Source organism: Myotis daubentonii, chromosome 6 (genome assembly GCF_963259705.1).
Source record: "Myotis daubentonii chromosome 6, mMyoDau2.1, whole genome shotgun sequence".
NCBI classification, from domain to species: Eukaryota; Metazoa; Chordata; class Mammalia; order Chiroptera; family Vespertilionidae; genus Myotis; species Myotis daubentonii.
In genome coordinates, this window is record NC_081845.1 from 70,582,845 (window position 1) to 70,602,602 (window position 19,758).

Sequence of the window (19,758 nt, forward strand, 5' to 3'; positions counted from 1 at the left end):
AGTTATGGTTGTTTGTTTGCTTGTTTATTTTCTTTATGGTAATAAGATCAAATCCTCAGGGTCTTATTTGGAGCATAGTTTATTTCTTAGCTTCTTAGCTCATAAGGTTTAATATTAAAAAAGCATATTTGTTGATAATAAAAACACGCTTTATTTTTTTAGAAACCAATCTCTGTCTTTCAGACCATTTGTTAATTCAAAGTTATTGTTTGTTGTCATTTATTTTAAAGTAATTCATCATTTATCTACATAGGGAATGTCTATATCTGCACTAAGATTTCATTTGACTCTAGTTATTTGTTATGTGTCAGTTTGCATCAATATATGAACTTGAACTATAGTCATAAACCCTTTAAAAAATATTATTATGAGTGATGTGATTCCATAATGTCTTCATGACATATTGTATAACACTTGGTTTTAATTTGTTGTCATTCATAATGCCTTTATAACATATAAAGATGCGCCAACTAATAACTTTTATATCATTAATTTATGTACAACTATATATGCATATCAACTGATCATTTATATTAAATGAGACATTGAAAACTAGGATGCTGGGTCAAAAAAGTAAAGTAAGACAGAAATAAAATTCTGTCTAAAGAGCTGCCATATTTTGTGTCTCCCGTCTCTTGTTGAGGGCTGTGGGCTGGCTTGTTCTCCTTAGGGGACCCAGTTACATGTTCTACACAGAAGGATGGCTGCAGAAATCTAGAAACCAGCCAAGTACCTCACATTACATTAAAAATGCTTTTGCCAGCCAGGATCTAAGCACTTAATGAGAGTAATAGCAGGTACTTACACAGAGGCAGAGTGTCAGTGGAGAATACGTGGTAAGTCTCAGGGATAATGAGGAACCCAGGGATTTATAGAAGCAGCTATAAATCCCCGCTTACTCCAACTGCAATTCATGATGTCGCCATTTCCTTGAGACAGTTCTTTTTCCACCATTAATGATAAAATAGAGACCATGTTCTGATCATGACTTTTAAAAGATTATGATGAAATGTGAAAGCTCTTTTGAACAAAGGCTTAGATAGTTCAAAATCAACTTTCAGATCTCTGTGCACTTTTATGTACCTTGTTGTACCAAGAGCTTTGATAAGCAGTTAACTCCTGGTTTATTAAACCTAAAACAATCTGAGAAAAGTTAATTGATACAAAGCTAACCTGTTGACCACAGGTATTCTTACTGACAAAACGAGAAAGAAACTAAACTGGATATTTCCATTGTTACTTTGCAAATCATCACCAAATGTTTATTATTCTTATTTGTGAGTATTCTTATTTTAAATAATTTAAGTGTTTAAGTTAAATAGAACTGAGCTATAATGTTTTTTAGAAAATATTGCAGAGAACTATGTAGAGTATTACATATAAGAATTCACAATTTGGGGTTAAAAGTGAAACACATTTAGATGAGCACAACATTCTTTAGGGCATTTAGTATTACCTACACGGTGATGAAAGGAATGTAATGAGTTTTCTCTCTTCGGCTGTTTTCAGTGGTTGCTGGCTTCTGATTCTGCAATCCTGGCTACAAGGGCCTGAGGTGTGAGCAGGACATCCATGACTGCATCCTGAATTCCCATGAGCACAACTCTACCTGCAAAGATCTGCATCTCGTTAGTATCCATGAATATTATTGATATATTTTATTACGTAGTCGCATCAATTAACCCTACATATATAGTTAACTTTGGCCTCTGGGGCATGTTGGTACATATGAGTACTTATTAAGATTAGAAAACAGAAACTCGAGCAATTTTTGTATTCACTCAATGGTAGTAAAAAAATGATCTAGTCACCACTATATGCAGGTTGATGTGATATTACAAAACAAACTGCTCACTCTGCTCTCACAATTCTTGGTGATATTGAATTTGTGTAAAATTTCAGAAATTATTCTGAAGAGTGCTGTTAGCCTCATAGGTACCTACTTTTACCTAACTCGAGGTATTGTATACACACACATAATACGTAGGCTTGAATTTTATTTTGATTTCCACCTGGCGTTGTATACTTCCATCATATTCTGCCTTCTCCTGTGTCAGGGCTGCCCCTTCAGTACATATCCATTTGTCACAGCCTTTGGCAGAAGCATGTGCCATTCGGCCTTAAACGAACTGACACAGTTGGCAAATCAATGGGATCCCCTCCGGCTGGTCATTTTTCAGAAAGCCTGACATAAAAACATCTACTCAAGGTGGATTCACTCACTGGCTTCAGAGAATAAATGACAGACAGCATAGGTTAATGCTGCAATAGTGGTATAGGCTTATGGTTTATTCCTTAGCAACAGAGCTGATTTTCACAAAAGGACCACACTAGCCGAGCTTAGGGGGAAAATGCTTTGAAGAACAGACTTGTTTTCAGACCACCAGTATACCTATACCGACATTGTTTGTTTTTACAATGAGAGGATCATTCGCGGAAAATTGTGTCTTTCCCATAAGGAAGGCAGCTGCCTAAATGAAGAGTTATAACTAGTGTTTGGATGGCTGTGTCCAGAAACAGGATGGTCCATCAGCTATCCAACCACCCTTGAGGTTTGTGTAGTGGCCCTGATGCTATGTCTTAATTCACGCCAGATGCTTCGTGTAAGGTGGCTGTGCTAATCTCGTCCACTTGCAAAGATTCCTTTAGGAATGGGTATGAGACCTGATGCTGGTTTCTGTGTTAAGAGTGAAGTTCTTTCTGGGGAAAGCAAAAAGGATGTAAGTTAAAGGTAGTGACCTGTCCTAGACCTTCAAACATCTGGCATTACACATATACTTGATGCTACCATTGTCAGAGCCCAAGAATGGGAGTGAGGTGCTGCTTAATAATGAGTGACTCTGAAGGTAGCAGAGGCAAGAAGGAGAAGAAACCTGACTTGATCAATTGTTGAATTGATGAAGCCCCTCCCCACACCAGGTGCCTACCCAACCTCCGAATATAATTATGAGATCACTTATGTCCTATTTTTAAATATGGTTTGAATTAGAGTCCCTTTTACTTGCAGGTAAATCATCTAATTTCCATAATGTGATTAAACTTTATTTTAGTCTATGCTTTCAGCTATAACTTCAGCAATAATAGGAGTTTATTATAGTAAAAAGAGCTTTATACCCATAATCATAATATTCAACTTCTTGTCCTGACCTTGCCACGACTTCTCTTTGTGACACTATGCCAATCATTTGAAAAGTCAGGGACTGCAACTTTAGAAACTCTATTGTACCAAATAATAAAGCTTTCAAGTACAGCATCCTCTCATTTATACATTTTATAAACTGCCAGTAAGAAATTATTCAGACTAGCGTGGACTCGTATTAGTTTGCAATCTTGCTTCATTGTATAACTAGAGGCCCAGTGCACAAAATTTGTGCACTTCTAGGATCCCTAGCGGCTTCCAGCTGCTGGCCAGGTACTCCCTCCTTTCCTCCGGCTGGCCCTGCCCCCTTGTCAAACTCCCGGATGACCTCCTGGTTGAGGGGACAATTTGCATACTATGCTTTTATTATATAGGTTAATAATTTAAAAAATAAGAATTAAAAAATGGTAGAACTCATAGAAACAGAATATAGATCGGCAGTTACCAGCAGCTGGGGTTTGGGGGGAATAGGGAGATGCTGATCAAAAGGTACAGGCCTTCAGTTATAAGATGAATAAGTTCTGGGAATCTAATGTATCGTATAGTAACTATACTTAATAATAGTCTATTGTATACTTGAAATTTGCTAAGAGAGTAGATGTTAAGTATTCTCATGAAACACACAAAATAATTATGTGAGATGATTGGTATATTAATTCTTAATTATTTAATTAAATCATTTAATAATGTATATATATATATGAAATCATCACTCTGAACACTTTGTCAATTATACCTCCATAAAGCTGGGGTAGAAAGAATAAAGAAACAAATCAGAAAGCAACAGGGTTGAAAATGAAATAAAATCCTCTAAATAGTGTTTACCAACTAGACTGTTATATTTTGATTAAATTGATTATTGAAATTACATAATTCTAACCATAATTCATATATCAATTAGAAGGCAAAATGTTATTATTGATTTGATAATATTCTTCCAAGAGGAGATGTGATGGGAACAATAGATTGTTTAAATTTTTTTAAATGTTCAAAGGATTTGATAGCTTTTAGATACTGTATCTGAGGCTCAAACATGACCTTGAGATTTGATGATTGACGAGGAGTCAAGAATACTCATGGTTAGGGTTTATTACAGTGAAAAGTTAGAGATTAAAGGTAGCAAAAGGAAAGACATACATGGCGAAGCCACGGAGAAAGCAGGCACAGGCTTCAGGTGCCTTCTCCTAGAGGACGTGTATGTGAAGCACTTGCCTCTCTCAGACATGATGTGTGACAGGCCCACTGAGGTGTTGCCAATCAGGAAACTCACTGAAGCCCTGATGCCCAGGGTGTTTATCCGGGTCATTCACAAGGCACAGATTTTAGCTAATCGGGCTTCAGCTCCTGCAGCGTTCCAATGGATACAACATAGTCCAAAGCCCAGGTTTAAAAGCAAATTTTCCTTGTAAATCACATCATTAGCATAAGCTATTTGGCACAGCCCAGCTTGTCAGGGATCAAGCACACTGTTACAGGCAGGACGTTCCAAGGCTCAGACGTTATCTTCCAAAGAGCCAGTCAGAGCCCACCATTCCTTGGGAATATGTAGGGTTTGAGCACTCAAGCCGTTCTAAGTTAACCGTTGCATCAATGTCATGATAAATATTGCATTTTTTATAGAAATACTAGTGAATGGTACATAATTGAACAAATAATACACTCCATAATAATAAATTGAAACACAAAGTCATTTCAAAGACACTAAGCCAGGCAGGAAGAAATAAAAAATGATGATTTTAAAATAAAGCAAGGCCCAATTTGAGTTTCATATTTACTTGCATCAACTCATTGGTAAAATATTAACCATGAAACGCTGAAGGCTTTGAAGGGGAAGAGAAAAGAAAGGCATGGGGTGTGATGTTTCTGAAAAAAAATACTTAGTAATTGTGATAAACAGAAAAATGATTTTGCTCAGTCTATAAGGCACCCCCATTTGGCTACACGAGTTAGCAGTCTGCTTTTTGTATGGGTCCTAATCTCGAAACCAATCCAGGTAATATCACAGATGTGAGGTTTGCTTCTTCTTTGAACTTGGTGCAGTGTAGCTTTAAATGAACATTTTCACTTTTGCAGAATTTTCTTACGAGTATATGTGGCACCATGAATGTGAGCTTAAATAAAACATCGGAAGACTTTGAAACCAGGATAAGTATTTTGTAACAGTGAGCCAGTTTTCTTCTTTTCCTTTTTTTATGGTTCAGTAAGCCTCAGAAAACAATGGGATAAAACCAGAAAAAATTTAATGCTTAGCATATAATGAGATGCAATGTTAAGAATGGGTAGAATAAGATTTATTCCTCCATGTAACTACTTAGGCATATTTGAGAGTAGCTGTTTCTTTGTGATTATTTAAATATGTATGATCAAATTATTCTAGTATTTTCCCTTTCATTTTACTTTCATTTTCCTCTGTATCTTACATGAATAATGAATGCTTAATTTTGATAACAGCAGGAGAAACTAAAAGAGTGCCCTAGAACTAACATGTGGAAAGAACAAAGTTTTTATTCACATACAACTATGTTAAAATGTATACATTGTATATGTACTAGTATACTAGAGATATAAATTTTCTCCTAACACTCAGGAGCAATAGCAGAACTGAATTGATATGTTTTATAGTGAAAAAAAAAACAAAAAAAACACAAAACACACAATAAAACTGCCTTCACCTTCACCTTCACCACCTGATGGCTGAAAAATCCAAGTCAGTCTTTAGAGAGTTGCCTGTTGCCTCCCTTTGGGGTTGTAGAGTAAAGCTGGGGGTGGCTGGAGCCAGGATTATGAGGCAACAGCCCTTGCTCCATAGTTCATCTTGGCTGCTACAAAAATGCCTGTTGTGTCATCCCCATGCCCCTTTCGGAGACAGGTTAATCTGCCAAGTGATTCCAACCCTTTTCATACCAAAATTGGCTCCCAGGATCTTCTCTACATCCCTCTGGTTCCCGGTGCTCAGCTAATTAGTGGTCAGGTCCCAGTTGTCCCTTCTGCATGGGTAATTAGAAACCTGAGGTTCTGCTCCCCCTCTCTGATTACTAAGCTTTCATCAGTGAGGATTCAGTCCAACTGTTCTGTGTCTGAATACAAAAGCCTTCATTTGTTCCTGCTCTCACCCGCTTCATGAAGATTTGCTTAATCTCATTTGCTGGAAATTAACACGGAGACTGACTCAGTGTCAGAATTTTGGAGCTTCGGAATTCTCAAAACACACAGCATTGTCCAAATACTCTTCGATGGAAAAATAAAATTTCATTTTGGTAGCAAAAGGAGATGGTAGTGAATTTTATTCTCAATAATTTCTCAGTTACATAGGAACATGACAACATGTGTCACTTATAAAATTTTTACTATGGCTATGTTGTATACAAATATTGCTTTTATATCATAGGCCCTATAGAATACCATCTGAAATAGTGAACCTCAAAAAAATCAATTTTTTCTTATTCATTGTGTAACTTGGTTAGGTTATATGTCTTATAAGTTTTGTTAACGTAGTAAAATAGTAGAGAGGACATTAGAGATCCTCTGTCTTTGATGTGGATTTGTTCTATGACTTATTGGGAGCATAAAATGAAGAAGCATTAGAATATTCACTCAAATTCATTATCTTTGGCACTATTTTATTAATTTAAGGATAGCTTTTCATTTTATACATAAATATATATTTCAAAATATACATAAGTATTTTTTTTTCTTTTAGTTATCAGTTCATTTTAATAAAATGAAAGAATTGAGCTCAAGTGTCCTTAACTAGGGGTTTATCTTTGAAAATACACATGCTTAAAATTAGGATTCAGTAGATGGATACAGATACCTGGGTAGTTTATAACTCCTTGCAATTTTGATGTGTATTTCTATTTGAGAATCACTGAACTAGGTATCTGATGGCATTTTCTAGCTCTGAACTTGTGTGATATTGGGGAAGAAGCACAGAGGTTTCTATTTCATATGTACTGATTCCTCGCAATTTATCACTTTAAAAGAGAAATAAAAGAAGGTCTGAAAAACTGAGTGATTTATCCCTTGAGTGTTTAGCAGCATATTTCATTGCATCTTCTATTTAAAGGCACTATTCTCTTTTGGATTTTTCCATCTGTTTCAGTGCTTTTGTTTTTAACACAAAGAAAATAAATCTAAGTTTTTCATTCCAATCTTTTGTGATTGGGAGATAATAATACAGTTTTTTTTCTCACTTGTAATAATAACTTAGCGAACTCTTACTCTTTATGTATTGACATTTGCTAATCAGAAAATCTGTGCATGAAATTATAGATTTTCACAGAGGCTGAGTATAATGGTTCATATCATTTTGAGAGTATTAAAAAATAATCAATGACTGATTGATTATAATGATATCCCCAAGGTTCAATGAAATCTTTTGATTAAACTGATTAGTTGCAACATCTTAAGTACTGAGAGTATAGCCATAAATTTAATCTTAACCTTGATGTATTAGCTAATAACAAAACTCAGTTAACAAAGACACTGTGTGAATTAGGTAAAACAAAATGATTCATTTGGTACTGTCCATTCTAAAAAGCCTACTTTTGTCTATGTAGAATAAAATGTATCTAAATATTTTTATTACCCAGATCTCTACCTGTTGTTACACAGATCCTTACTTTAAAAATTTATTAAAAATAATGTAACATTACATTTATGAAAGTGGTTCATGTTAATGGGTGTCAGTTTCCTATCCTTTCTACATTATAGTAGATTATAGATTTGTTTTTCTTATATAATCCATGACTAATATAGAATTTTAGTTCATTGATCATATGATTTGTTTTAAATATAATCTCAATTGTTTATTTGATCACAGTTAATTTGTCTTTAAGTAGCACCCGCCACTGATCTTGTTTTGAATCTGTCAGCCTTGATACAAATAATCAAAAATGTTTTAATTATATGCCAAGCAAAAGTAGACAGAAACTGATAAAAGATTTGTTGAGCCACCTGAGTAAAGAAATACATGGGCTTTAATACTTTGACTTGTGAAATCTATTTTTGAAGCTCAGACATATTTTTTCTTTTTCTTATTCCAAGATTCATTATAGAGAAGTGAGATTTACAGTTAAATTTTGAGCTTTAAGAAATCTATGGAACAGAATTGAATTTCATAAATATTGTGTGTGAACATAACAGATTGGTGAAAGGAATTTTATTTTCAGACTCTCTAATAAAAATGGACAGTTCCCAGAAGTCACCCAGCTTAAAAATTATTTAGAATTTATTGAAAACCATTTCCATTGCCAATATTAGCCAACATACACCAACAAATGGTTTATTTTCAAATAATTATGAGACAAATGTAGCTTTAATTTGTTTCAATACAAACATTATACTTTTAGATTATCATTTGTTTACATATATAACTACAACTAGCATTCAACTCTAGGTTCACAATTTATTTCTGAGAATTTATTAAATAAGTTAGTGACTTCCAATAAGTTAAGTGACTTGTAATGAAGTATGGTAGCAACCATCAGGTAGAAACTGTAGTTTAACTCTAACCCTGTTGTTTAGCTTAACAATAGAAAAGTTACTTTGATTCTGAATTGTATAAATCATCCCATTCGACCAAATGACTATCCCATTGATTGTTATCTTATTGGTTTTAGAAAGCACATTCCTCTGTACCTGGAAACCAGGACAGCACAATTATCCCAAGACCTGAGGGTTCCAGATAGTGGGTTCCAGTTGACTCAGTGGTCTCGAGACCCAAGGGCTCTAGAAAATGTGTTCCTGTCAACCCAGCGGTCCCAGATAATGTGTTTCTGTCAACTCAGTGATCCAGAGACCCAAAACTGTAATTAACATGCTTAATTCTGCTTCTGTAAACTGCTTTTTTTGCAAACCAGGTTCCTCATTCCAAACCCTGGGATATAATCAATACCTTTGTGTTTTTTGCCTATATAACCCTGGAACTGTGACCATCTTGTTACTATGAGATTTAGGGAATGGCCCCTCATAGTCCCAGATTGCAATAAATGTGACTCTTTAATTCGACTTCTTGAGGCGTCCTGTGATTCGCAGGGTACATTACAACAGTAATAAGTCATAGAACAAATCTACAGTAATTTTATTGTTTCCTAGAAATCATTCCTTCTACCATTTAGATAGATGCTATTTTTATTGGTTAAGTCCATATAAGATTTTTTTTAAATGGCTATATTGTGTTCATATATTGTTTTTAAGATAGTAAGAGAGAAACACATCTTCCTTCAGAAGAACAGGTGTACTTCCACAGTTTATTAACTAAAAGGAACAGTGGTCAAGTGCCAGGGTTCTTGTTCCAGCATCTAGAAGGGTTCAGCAATCTGGAGAAGGGATGTGTGTAACTTAATAAAGAGTCCACAGACAAAGCATAAGTTTGAAAGGCATTTGAAAGTTTCTTTGAGGAATTTAGCTAAAGAAAGTAAGATCTCCTCATCTCAGGATCCCATGCTTTTTATTAACACAAATTGTCCTGAGGCGAGGCAGAGATATACACTTCAAAGGGTCAGGCTTCAATTACAGAGTCCATTGTCAGATTGGAAGAATTAGCCTAAGGCTGTTCAGGTGTTTGGCCAGTAGGAGGCAATAACATGTAGATTAAGATGCCCTGAGCTGTCTGGCAGAAAACAATCATCCCTTTTCAGGTTTGAGGAAATGCCCTTCAGCCACTCCAGATGATCCAGCCCTTGCTGACAGGCTGGAATTGGCTTCAGGCAGTCAAGGAGAGTCAATCCTTTATCTCCATCAATTAAGAATGCCATTATGTTCTAACTATGTCATCCCAACTTCCCGTTTGTCTGTGAGGAGTTTACCAATAGTGAAAAGTTTAGGAAATTTTGAGTTAGGCAATGGATATATCTTTGTGAACACAAGTATATGGGCAAGTGTGCACGCACGTATGTATGTACATATACAGAAAAGAGAATTTGTCTATTTTCTATAGTCTTTTGCCAATCACCCTGATTTAAACAGAAATTACAAACTTCCTAAATATTAAGTTCTGGAGTCCATGTCAATTACTTCAAATTTGATCTTATAAACATTCTATAAATATATACATATCCATTATAGCCAACAGATAAATAGCTTATTTATGTAAACGATGAACACCTTTGGTTTGGAATGAGGGAGAGTGTCTTGTGGCATCATCTTGACTATCTAGGGTGAAATTTTGCAGCCTGCCCTCTCGAACCCAAAGGTTGCACATTCAAAAGGGGCTTTGGAGAGAGACAGCTTTGAGTGTTACCTCACATAAGTCACTTAATATTTCTAAGCCTCAATCAGTTAATTTTAATAATGGACAAAGTAATAGCAGCTACTTTGCAATATTGTTATGAAGATTCAATGAGATACCACATGTAAAATGCTTAACCTAGTGCCTCTCACATATCAATAAATATATGCCACGTTTGCTGCTGCTGGTGATGATCATTTAATTGTGGAGAGAGAAGGAGAGAGGAGAGAAGGAGATAAAGAGAGAAAGGAAATAAAGAATGAATGAATGAATATCAGATCTTTATATCTCTTTAACTGTTTTTAAATATTCTCATGAAAAGAAACCTACAGAGTCTGCACTCATGCCAAGATCCCAGAGAGTCCCACAGCTGGTGATAGCTTTTGTTTTACATGATCCCAGGCTGTTGGGGCTCTTGGGACATCCTTTAAAGCTCCCTGTGAATTTGCTACATTTCAGGTGAAAGGCTCTGACAGACACAACGCAAACACACCGCAGCCTAATCTCTTTCTCTTCAGGCATCAAGCCTTTATCTGGTTCACTCCACCTAAAGCTTATTGAAACATGGGGTTTGGGGAGTGGATCTCCCCCTTGCAGGTTCTTGCCTCACAAAGTGTAAAGAATAAAATTCGAGGACTACAAGGACTTGTTAGTAAAAGGGTGGGAATTTATTGGAAGCAAATACAAACTCCCAGGTAGGGAGGGGTTCTTGAGGGGGTAACCCACTAAGCCCCTTTTTCTAAGGTTTATAAGGCTGTAGTTCTTTGTCTCTTCGTGCTCCCTTCTAATTGGACCCCCCCACTTTATGACCCTGTGCTTTTTATAATTGGTCACTCATAGAATATCAGCTTCAAAGTCCAAAACCCACATGGTGCCCCCCTTCTTCTCTCCCCCTTATCTTGCAACATTCCTCTATCTCCCGGTGAAAATATTTTCCCCTTATCCTGAGGAGAGAGAATCATTGATTGGCTGCCTCCTGCATACCCACTACCAGGGATTGAGCCAGAAACCCAGGCATGTGCCCTGACCTGGAATGGAACCATGACCTTTGGGCTCATAGATCTATGCTCAACCACTGAGCCACCCAACTGGGCTGATTCTGTACATTTTTTAAATGTGTACATTCAAGAGTTACTTTTTGTCAGGAAATGTGGATCCCTTTTTCTGTGGTGTTGTGTGCCTCCCAGGACTTCTTTTTGTGGTTCGCTGGCACATCATAGAAGGTGTATTTTACAAAAATGAAAACAATGTTCATAGAAGTGAAGCAGGTTTCTTATGGTTATACAGTAATACATACAGATACAGTAGCCTTAAGACAGATCTGAAGATCACATGCTTCTCTCGAGATTCTTTTCTGACCTTGCTGTGCCTCTGAAAATATCAGAGTTTGAGTTCAATTGCCCACAGGACTGGAGAAACTGGGGAGGAGGAGAATCCCACAAGTAAATCAGTATTTCGGAGACTCCACAATACATCACAATTACCCATGTCATTTCTAAAAATACACACCTCCTGGGGATTCTGATTTAGTAGGTAGGGAGTGAGGGCTGAGCCTCCCTATTTTTAAAAGACTCCACAGAAGATTCACATGCAGAAGCGTAATGCATAAATACTAGGCTGTCCACACTCTCTGGAGGCTGTCTGGAGAAGGTCAAGGGCATGGTGTAAGTTCATGTTTGAAAGCCTCTTGTATGGAACCCTGAGTGTGCAGTCGATGTACTCTGAATGAATTGGAAACTCGCACTGAGAGGTAATGGAAGGACAGGTTGATTCAGGGAATAGGCTGTCAACAGGTGATCTGATGCATCCACAGAGACTAAAATTTAAGCATCGGCTTCTCATCTCTCATCTGCAGAATAACTGGAGCTGAGGAGAGTTTATAGCTAGAATTATAAAACATAAATTTAGGATGAAGACTGATAAGATGCTAAAGGTATCTTTCTCAAGTGGGAATTTTTTTTTATGAAAAAAGTGCTATCCTCAGCTAGTTTTGGTGAGCACTTCCAGAAGTGCTAGTCATCAAGGATATATGGCTATTTTAGAAGGCATTGTTTCGGAAAGAGCAGGGTGATCCCTGAAGGGACATTGCTGAGGGCTGATTTGAAAGGCTATTGAACAAAATGGGGCCTTGGGGATCTTTTTCCTGAATATGCAACTTTAACTAAATTACTTTGTGATGCTTGCAGAATAGTTGGAATTTAATATGCCAACCTCTTGCTAGACAGCTGACATTTTTCTTCAAAATTTGGGTAGAGCTTCATATATAAATTATATAAAAGGTAAACTGGAACCTTAATGCTGCAAGCAGCCTGGCCTATGCTGCGAACCATTATTCAGTAGGTCTTGCTAAAGCTTAGTAGAGAACCAGAGCTGCAGGGGGAATGCTGGCTAGGAGAGATGTAGTTATTTCATTAGTAGAAATGCAGCGAGAGAAACTTACAGCATCTAGGTACAGTTGCACGGAACCAAAGAGGTGAAGGGATTCAGGATGTTAGTCCCTAGGCTTATAAGCAGGTTACTGGAGCTTAGTTGACTTCTGAACTAGACATGCAGTGTGGAAAATAATTTAAAATCTTATAAACTCAGCAGCTTTCCTCTTTGGCAAGATACTCACCAAGTCATTAAATGAGGAGCTATTGCTACAGTAACTGGAAGGAGCTATAGCAAAAGCTGGGGATGCAAACTACTTTAGAACTTGGATCAATTTATCCAACTGCCTAATGCAGATTGTAGGACTAGAAAAGGGCGTTGATTTCTCTCCCTGTAATTGTGGCTCAGTGCACTCTAGACATTGGTATGGTATTTACATTTGGTCAGTGAGAGATGGGCAGAATCAGGAACAGCCAGTTTATGGGACATAAAAAGCACTAATGGGATGGGTGGACTCCAGCAACATAAGCACTCAGAGAAAGATGAGAGTTGTTTGTGGTATCAGGAGGTAAGAGGAGTCTAAGAGGAAATTTTCAGATATACTTTGCAGATTGGTAATTGCTGTCTCGCAAGTATCAGAACAGATATTTATTGCCTTGCTACAGATCTTAGAAGTCTAATTTTCATCCTTCAGATGACTAGAGTATATCAAGTGAATGACTTCAATCCAGAAATTACCCGAGGTGACAATATAAAAATGTATTTATACAAATTAAAGCTTCAATGCCAGAACTATTTAGTGAAGATGTGTACTCACTGAGTAATTTAAATTTTAAATTAAAAAATATATCAAAATTTGACATTTAATATGTTTTATTAAGTGTGCTGTATATATGTGTGTGTATATATACATATATATACAAAAATGAATTATTTTTATAATAGAAAAAGGCCCTAACGTATTATATTTTAATCCAGCTATAAATATATTTAATAATTAAAAATTTACCCCAAAATTTCAATTTTAAGAAAAACTCAATATAACAAGAAAAAAATAATTCCCCCATAGCCTCTTTTGCATTATTGGTAACTGTTGTACTACACTGAAAATAATTTTAAAAATCCAAAGCTTTGAAATCTTTTTTTAAGGACATGAACCACTGGTCACTTCTCCCAAGTGGTACCAACTACCACACATAAGTCATCAGATGTTTGTTCTTAACTGTTCCAGCAGATAGAGAGAGCAGACAGATCTTTTCTTAAAATTTGCTGACCCAACTAGCTTAATCAATAGATTCCTGTTGTTTGTGCTCCCAGTTTTCCTTTGATCCTGTGTGTGATTAATTGAAGCAAATGTATCTGCAGTTACACTAAAGTTTTGATGTCATTTTCTGTATGTTTCGGCATTTGAAGGCAAATAAACATACTTTTAAAATCAATGTTAACTAAACCTAAAACAAAATTTTAAATTGATACTAAAAATTCCAAAATAATATCATGTGCAGGAGTATTTTCAGTTTATTTCATAGTGTCTGAGTATAAGTTGGTGCTTAGTATTGTCTCTGAGAAAAAAAGAACCAAATAAATAAAGGCCTTAACTCATACAATTAACAATTCAAAACTAAACTATAAGTAATGTCATTATGATTTCTATATACATATCTGCACATTGCAGGGATCACCATGAAATATTAGTAAATAAAAAATATTTACAGAAGACAACTTTACAATATGCATTTTAAAGAGTCTTCCTATAGTTTAAGGAAGAGCCTAGTTAAGATTGTTTTAATAAAGTGGATTTATTTTGTACTGCATTCCCATTTTCCTTTCTGTGAGTGATGGATATATGGATACATAATATATTGATGTAATGTAGAAAATGTTATGTGTTATATGCAATGTGTATAAACTTTCTTGGATATATGATAAGGACAACTTTAAAAGAAAGAGCAAAGGAAATGAGAAGAGAATCTTGAATGGGTCTGCAATTGACTTATAAAGACTTTTCCTTATTTATTAGTATTACTAAAGTTTTTTGTTTGTTTGTTTGTTAGTTTGTTTTTATTGTAGTGGATATTAAGATATGCCTTAAGCCCAGTTGGTGTGCTCAGGGGTTGAGCACAGACCTATGAACTAAGAAGTCGTGGTTCCATTCCTGGTCAGGACACATGCCCGGATTGCCAGATCAGGCCCCATCTATGATTTTCTCTCATTATTGATGTTCCTATCTCTCTCTCCCTCTCTCTTCCTCTCTGAAATCAATTTTAAAAATATTAATAAAAGAAAGGTATGCCTTAATTTCATTGTGGGTGGGAATTTAGACTGGCAAGACTCTTTATTTGCCTGAATCTTGGAAAATATATTAGCAGATTAGAAAATACTATCTGATAATGATTGAGTCTCTCATAGAGTGATGACAAATTAAAAACTTTGTATTTATAAAAAGAGAGATGATATGGATATGGACAGCTGTGATATAGAACATGGTTGGATTCTGGGAAATGTAATAAGCAGGAAAAACTGAGGACATACTCTGGACAAGTGGGCAGAACAGGAATATGTCCAAGCCAGTTAGGGCAGATTTCCTTTAGTTTTTATCTAAATTCTCTCAACCTATTTTTAAAAATACTTGCTCTGCACTTGATCTACAATATAAATTCAGTCTAAGGGTATCAGATACCTCAAATAAGAATATAAGTATTGCATGAGAAATGCTTACACTAAAAAATATAACTTTTATCTGAACTTCAAATTAATTGGTGTCTAGTAGTTTAATAACCAAACACAATTAGAACCAATTTTTAGAGAAATTTATGTATCAATCATCATGAAAGAAAAAATATATTTCAAGTAAATTCTTCTAGAATGGCTTATATTTTGGAGGGAGCAGAGATAATAAAGTCAAGAATGAAATAAGGAGAGCATCTCTCCCATCCTCCAGGTTGTCAATGTAATCAAACTAATAGGCCCAGTGCCTGAGGTGCTTACTGACAGGCTTACTTAGTCAGAACCCCAAATAACTTGTTACTTCTTGTTGCTCATGTTATTAACGGTACATCGGTAGATCGAAGAGTAGAAATTCTAGCCCAGGCAAACTCATAACATTTATATAGTTAAGACCATTTCACAGGCTCCTGTCACATTTTTGACAAAGGTTGTCTTAGTGGCCATCTGCTTTTGCTCTCAGTGATGACCTGTGATTGCATCAGATCAATTGCCACCTGCTAGATCAATTTATATAAGACCTATCCTGCATATTCATAAAGCAAGGTAATTCTTGTCACATATATGTGAAAGACTGCACCAGAAAATTAATCAGTGTAATGTCAGTGGAGGACCCAATATCTACTCTTTTTTAAAAAATCTTAAACAAGTTATAAGTCCCATGAATTTTAAAATATGTACTTCATTTATTAATTTTTGGTTGTTAAATGGAGGATCTCAAAATTTCTTGAAAACCTGAAGTTTTCAGTTGCTAGAAAATAAATGTTTTTCTGTTACCATAAACTCTTTTTGCTACAATAAAGGAGTTAGACTGGGTGGATGAGAATAAAATCTGATTGAATAAGATAAAGTCAAACAGAAAAATAGATCCTGGGCGCTATAAGAAGCAAAAGTAGTTCAGATGTCTTAACTGTGCAGATCATCTTTTAAATCCATTGTAAATAAGTTTAAAACAAAGCATATTCATTTTCAACTTAATATCATGATCCTTCTGACAATGTTAGCTAAATATTATTCTATGTTTTCAAATTTAATTGTCTGTTTTTGTATATTAAAATTGATTACTACATAGAGTGCTGAGCTATCTTACTACCAAAACAACATAACCAGAATACCCTGCTTCACAACATTGTTATGAAAAATTTTCTCACATATCTCATATCTTTGAATGTTCTATTGATAGTTCAACAACTTATCTACTCAGAAAGTAAGTTGTTTAGTAGGATATCAGTCCAGAGTGATGCCATCTCTCCCCTACATGATTGGAAAAATAAAGAACCAGAATGACTTACTGGAGGCCCAGGGAATAAATATGGCCTCAAATGCCTTTACATTTGTTTCCCATTAGTTGTTCTGTAATAATTTATGTTTGAATTATCTTTTAGAACGTAATTTCAGGAAAATTTCATGTAAGAATCAAAATGTTCATTTTCTTTTAAATAATCAGGATATGTGGTAAATCCAGGCCAGATTGTAAAATAAAATAAAAAATTCCTGAAGTTGGTAGACTCTACGTGCTGTAGACATAGCTATATGTTGCTGCTTTCTCAGTTGTCTAAGTACTAAGGTCCTCTACCTTGTGTGTAATATGCTGCTGGGTAAATGTGACAAAGTAATGAGAGCTTGTCTCATCTGGTCCCACACAGTGAGAAATTATCCCAAATAGTCTTAAACTTAGAAAAAATAACCAAGATCTGGTGGAAAAACCATGCTTATTTTACAGTAACCTCATTAACACAGAATAGCAAGCACAAGGGAAAGAAAAAAACAGAGGAATTAAGTGGGCTTTATAGTCCCATCAGAAAAACTTTTAAATAATGATTTAAAATTTTTGGATGCCAATTTTGTGTGTGTGTGTTTAAAATTTTTATCCTTTTTTATGTTGGGACCCTGCAAAGTACAATTTCTGTGTGTGAGAATGCTGATGAAGCCCCAAAGGAGTGAGTGTGTGTGGAGAGCAGCTACAGTGTTTGGACAGGTTCAAGCCTCGGACTACTGAGAGGGCAGGGTCTTCTCGCGGCAAAGCCACATGCAAGTCCAAGCTTGGAGGGCAAAGCCCTCCTAGCACAATTATAGTCAAAGGCTATAGTTGTAAGCTTGACCTTATGGTCCGAACCTGTGGTCCCAGGTGGCTAAATGATATAGGCTGCGGGAGGTGCAGCAAGTAAACAAAGCTTGATCAGGTGCATGTAATTGAGTGGATTCGAAACCACGCATTACTTTGCCTCATGGAATCTGGCTAAAAAATAAAGACTTTGGCTTGCAGGCCGTGGCGCTGCCTCTTCATCAGAGAGGGCAGTGTCCCACCCAGCCCTAGCTTTCTTCTCTTGTCTGTCTTTTCTTAATTCTTCACCGCCCCCTGTCAGGCTCATCAAACCTGGCTGTGCTGGCGCGGCACAAGTGTGTATATGTTTTATCTATTTATTCTGACATAGATAGTTCATATGCTTTCTCATTTCTTATAGTCACACTCAAATATGAGTAGATTAATTGTCACAATGCAGTTATCTATCTTTTTTCAACATTTTCACTATACAAAAAGTGCGCTCTACTGAGACAAATTCAATTAATTAAGTCACTCTTACTTCATATTATACTTTATTCTGTTTAGGCAGTATAACAATTCTGTTGACATTTTACTCATGGATGACCTCTTTTAAAGTTAATTCCTATTCAGTTGCACTTTGTAAGTAAATCAAAAGATGAAGTATAATATGAACAATTTATCTTTTTAAAGAGCCAGAATATCAATGTGAAGGAAAAATAAAACTGACATGAAGTTCACAATGTTATAAAATAAGAAGCACTTAATCTATGATATCTATTTATTTAATAGATTTATGCTAGACATCCATTTCCTGGCAATGCTAAATGTCATAATTTTTTAAAGATTTCCCAAATAAATTTAGATCTTGTTAGTGCAAAGCTGAAACAAATTCTATGTAAGTCACATACAAAAAAATATTATTAATAATAATTGGGTCGGGAGTTTGGCCAAAAAAATGCTAATTTATTAAGTATAAATGCTACCCAACAAAATGATTGGAAAGGACAATTACTGCTGCTAACTTGGTCCTCTTCCTCTTCTCTGTTTTCCTTTCTTTTGCTATAAGTACTATTTTTGCCTGATATTACTGAAATCCATAGTTGCCTGGTTTAAAGGTATTTACTTATTTGTTTATTTACATATTTATTTATTTTTCTTTGTGTGTGTGTGTGTGTGTGTGTGTGTGTGTGTGTGTGTGTGTGTGACATTGCTACTGGTAACACTGACCATAGCTCTGGCAAGGCTATGGTCCTCCTTCAGTTACACACAGTTCCTTCCTTAGTCCATTATACAACCTATCATTCTCTTCTAGCCTGGAGCCAAAAAGGAAACTCTTTTGAGAGAATCTCTTTAAAATGGTCTGCAATAATTCTTCCATTTCTTTGGATTCCACTATTATTGAGGCAGTATAAAGTGATTAAGATCTTGGGTCTGAAGCTGTATTCAAATTTTTTCTCAACCATGTATAAATTCTGTAAGTTTAGGCTAAATATGTCATTTTTCTGTGCTTCTGTTTCTGGGCAATGTGAGGAAATATATAAACACTAGAGGCCCAGTGCACGAATTTGTGCACAGGTGGAGTTTGGCTGGCCTGATCAGGGCCAGACCAGCAGGGAAGAGGGGCCGCAGGAGGTTTGGGGGTGCTGATCAGGGCCCCGATCAGGCCGGTTGGCCGCGTCGGTGTGCGTCATAGCAAACCAGTGACCAGTCGTTCTGGTTGTTTCTGTGTTCCAGTTACTTGGCTTTTATATATAGAGATTGTAATAGAAGGAATTGATATTTTTGTGAGGTGATCAGGAAAAGTTAAAGGGTGATATGTAAGTAAAGATCTGAAAAAAAAGTGAGGGAGTGTTACACCTGACTATCTGTGGGAAGTTGGTCAAGTTGAAGGAAAGAGCATGTGTCAAATTGTTGAGCGTGTTTGGACTGGCAATCAATAGAAATGGAGGTGAATGTGGCTAGTGTGCAAAATATGGTCAAGAGGGATGAGTTCAGAAAGAAGGTAGAGAATTGAGTATTTATGATTGGCTATCATAAATACTTTGTTTTTGACTACTGGTATGAGAGAGGATGTCAATGAAGGACTTTGAATTGAATAGAAGTGCAACAAAATCTGACTAAAGTTTTATCTTTTCCTGGGGTTTAGTTCTTCCTTTGCTCTACCACACTGCCTTCTAATTCATTTTCACTGTCCTCATTTTTCTCCAGGAAGCTTCTTTATGATCAGGGCCATTCATTATTCATCTT

General features: G+C 35.9%; 1 protein-coding gene across 1 annotated transcript in view; it reads left to right on the forward strand.

Annotated features, from left to right (window-relative positions):
• The window catches only part of EYS (eyes shut homolog), a 1,266,634-nt gene that overhangs the window by 317,132 nt on the left and 929,744 nt on the right, over positions 1 to 19,758 (forward strand). Inside the window, 1 exon segment of the mRNA XM_059702239.1 lies at positions 1,510 to 1,628. Coding sequence (XP_059558222.1) covers positions 1,510 to 1,628 — 119 coding nt within the window.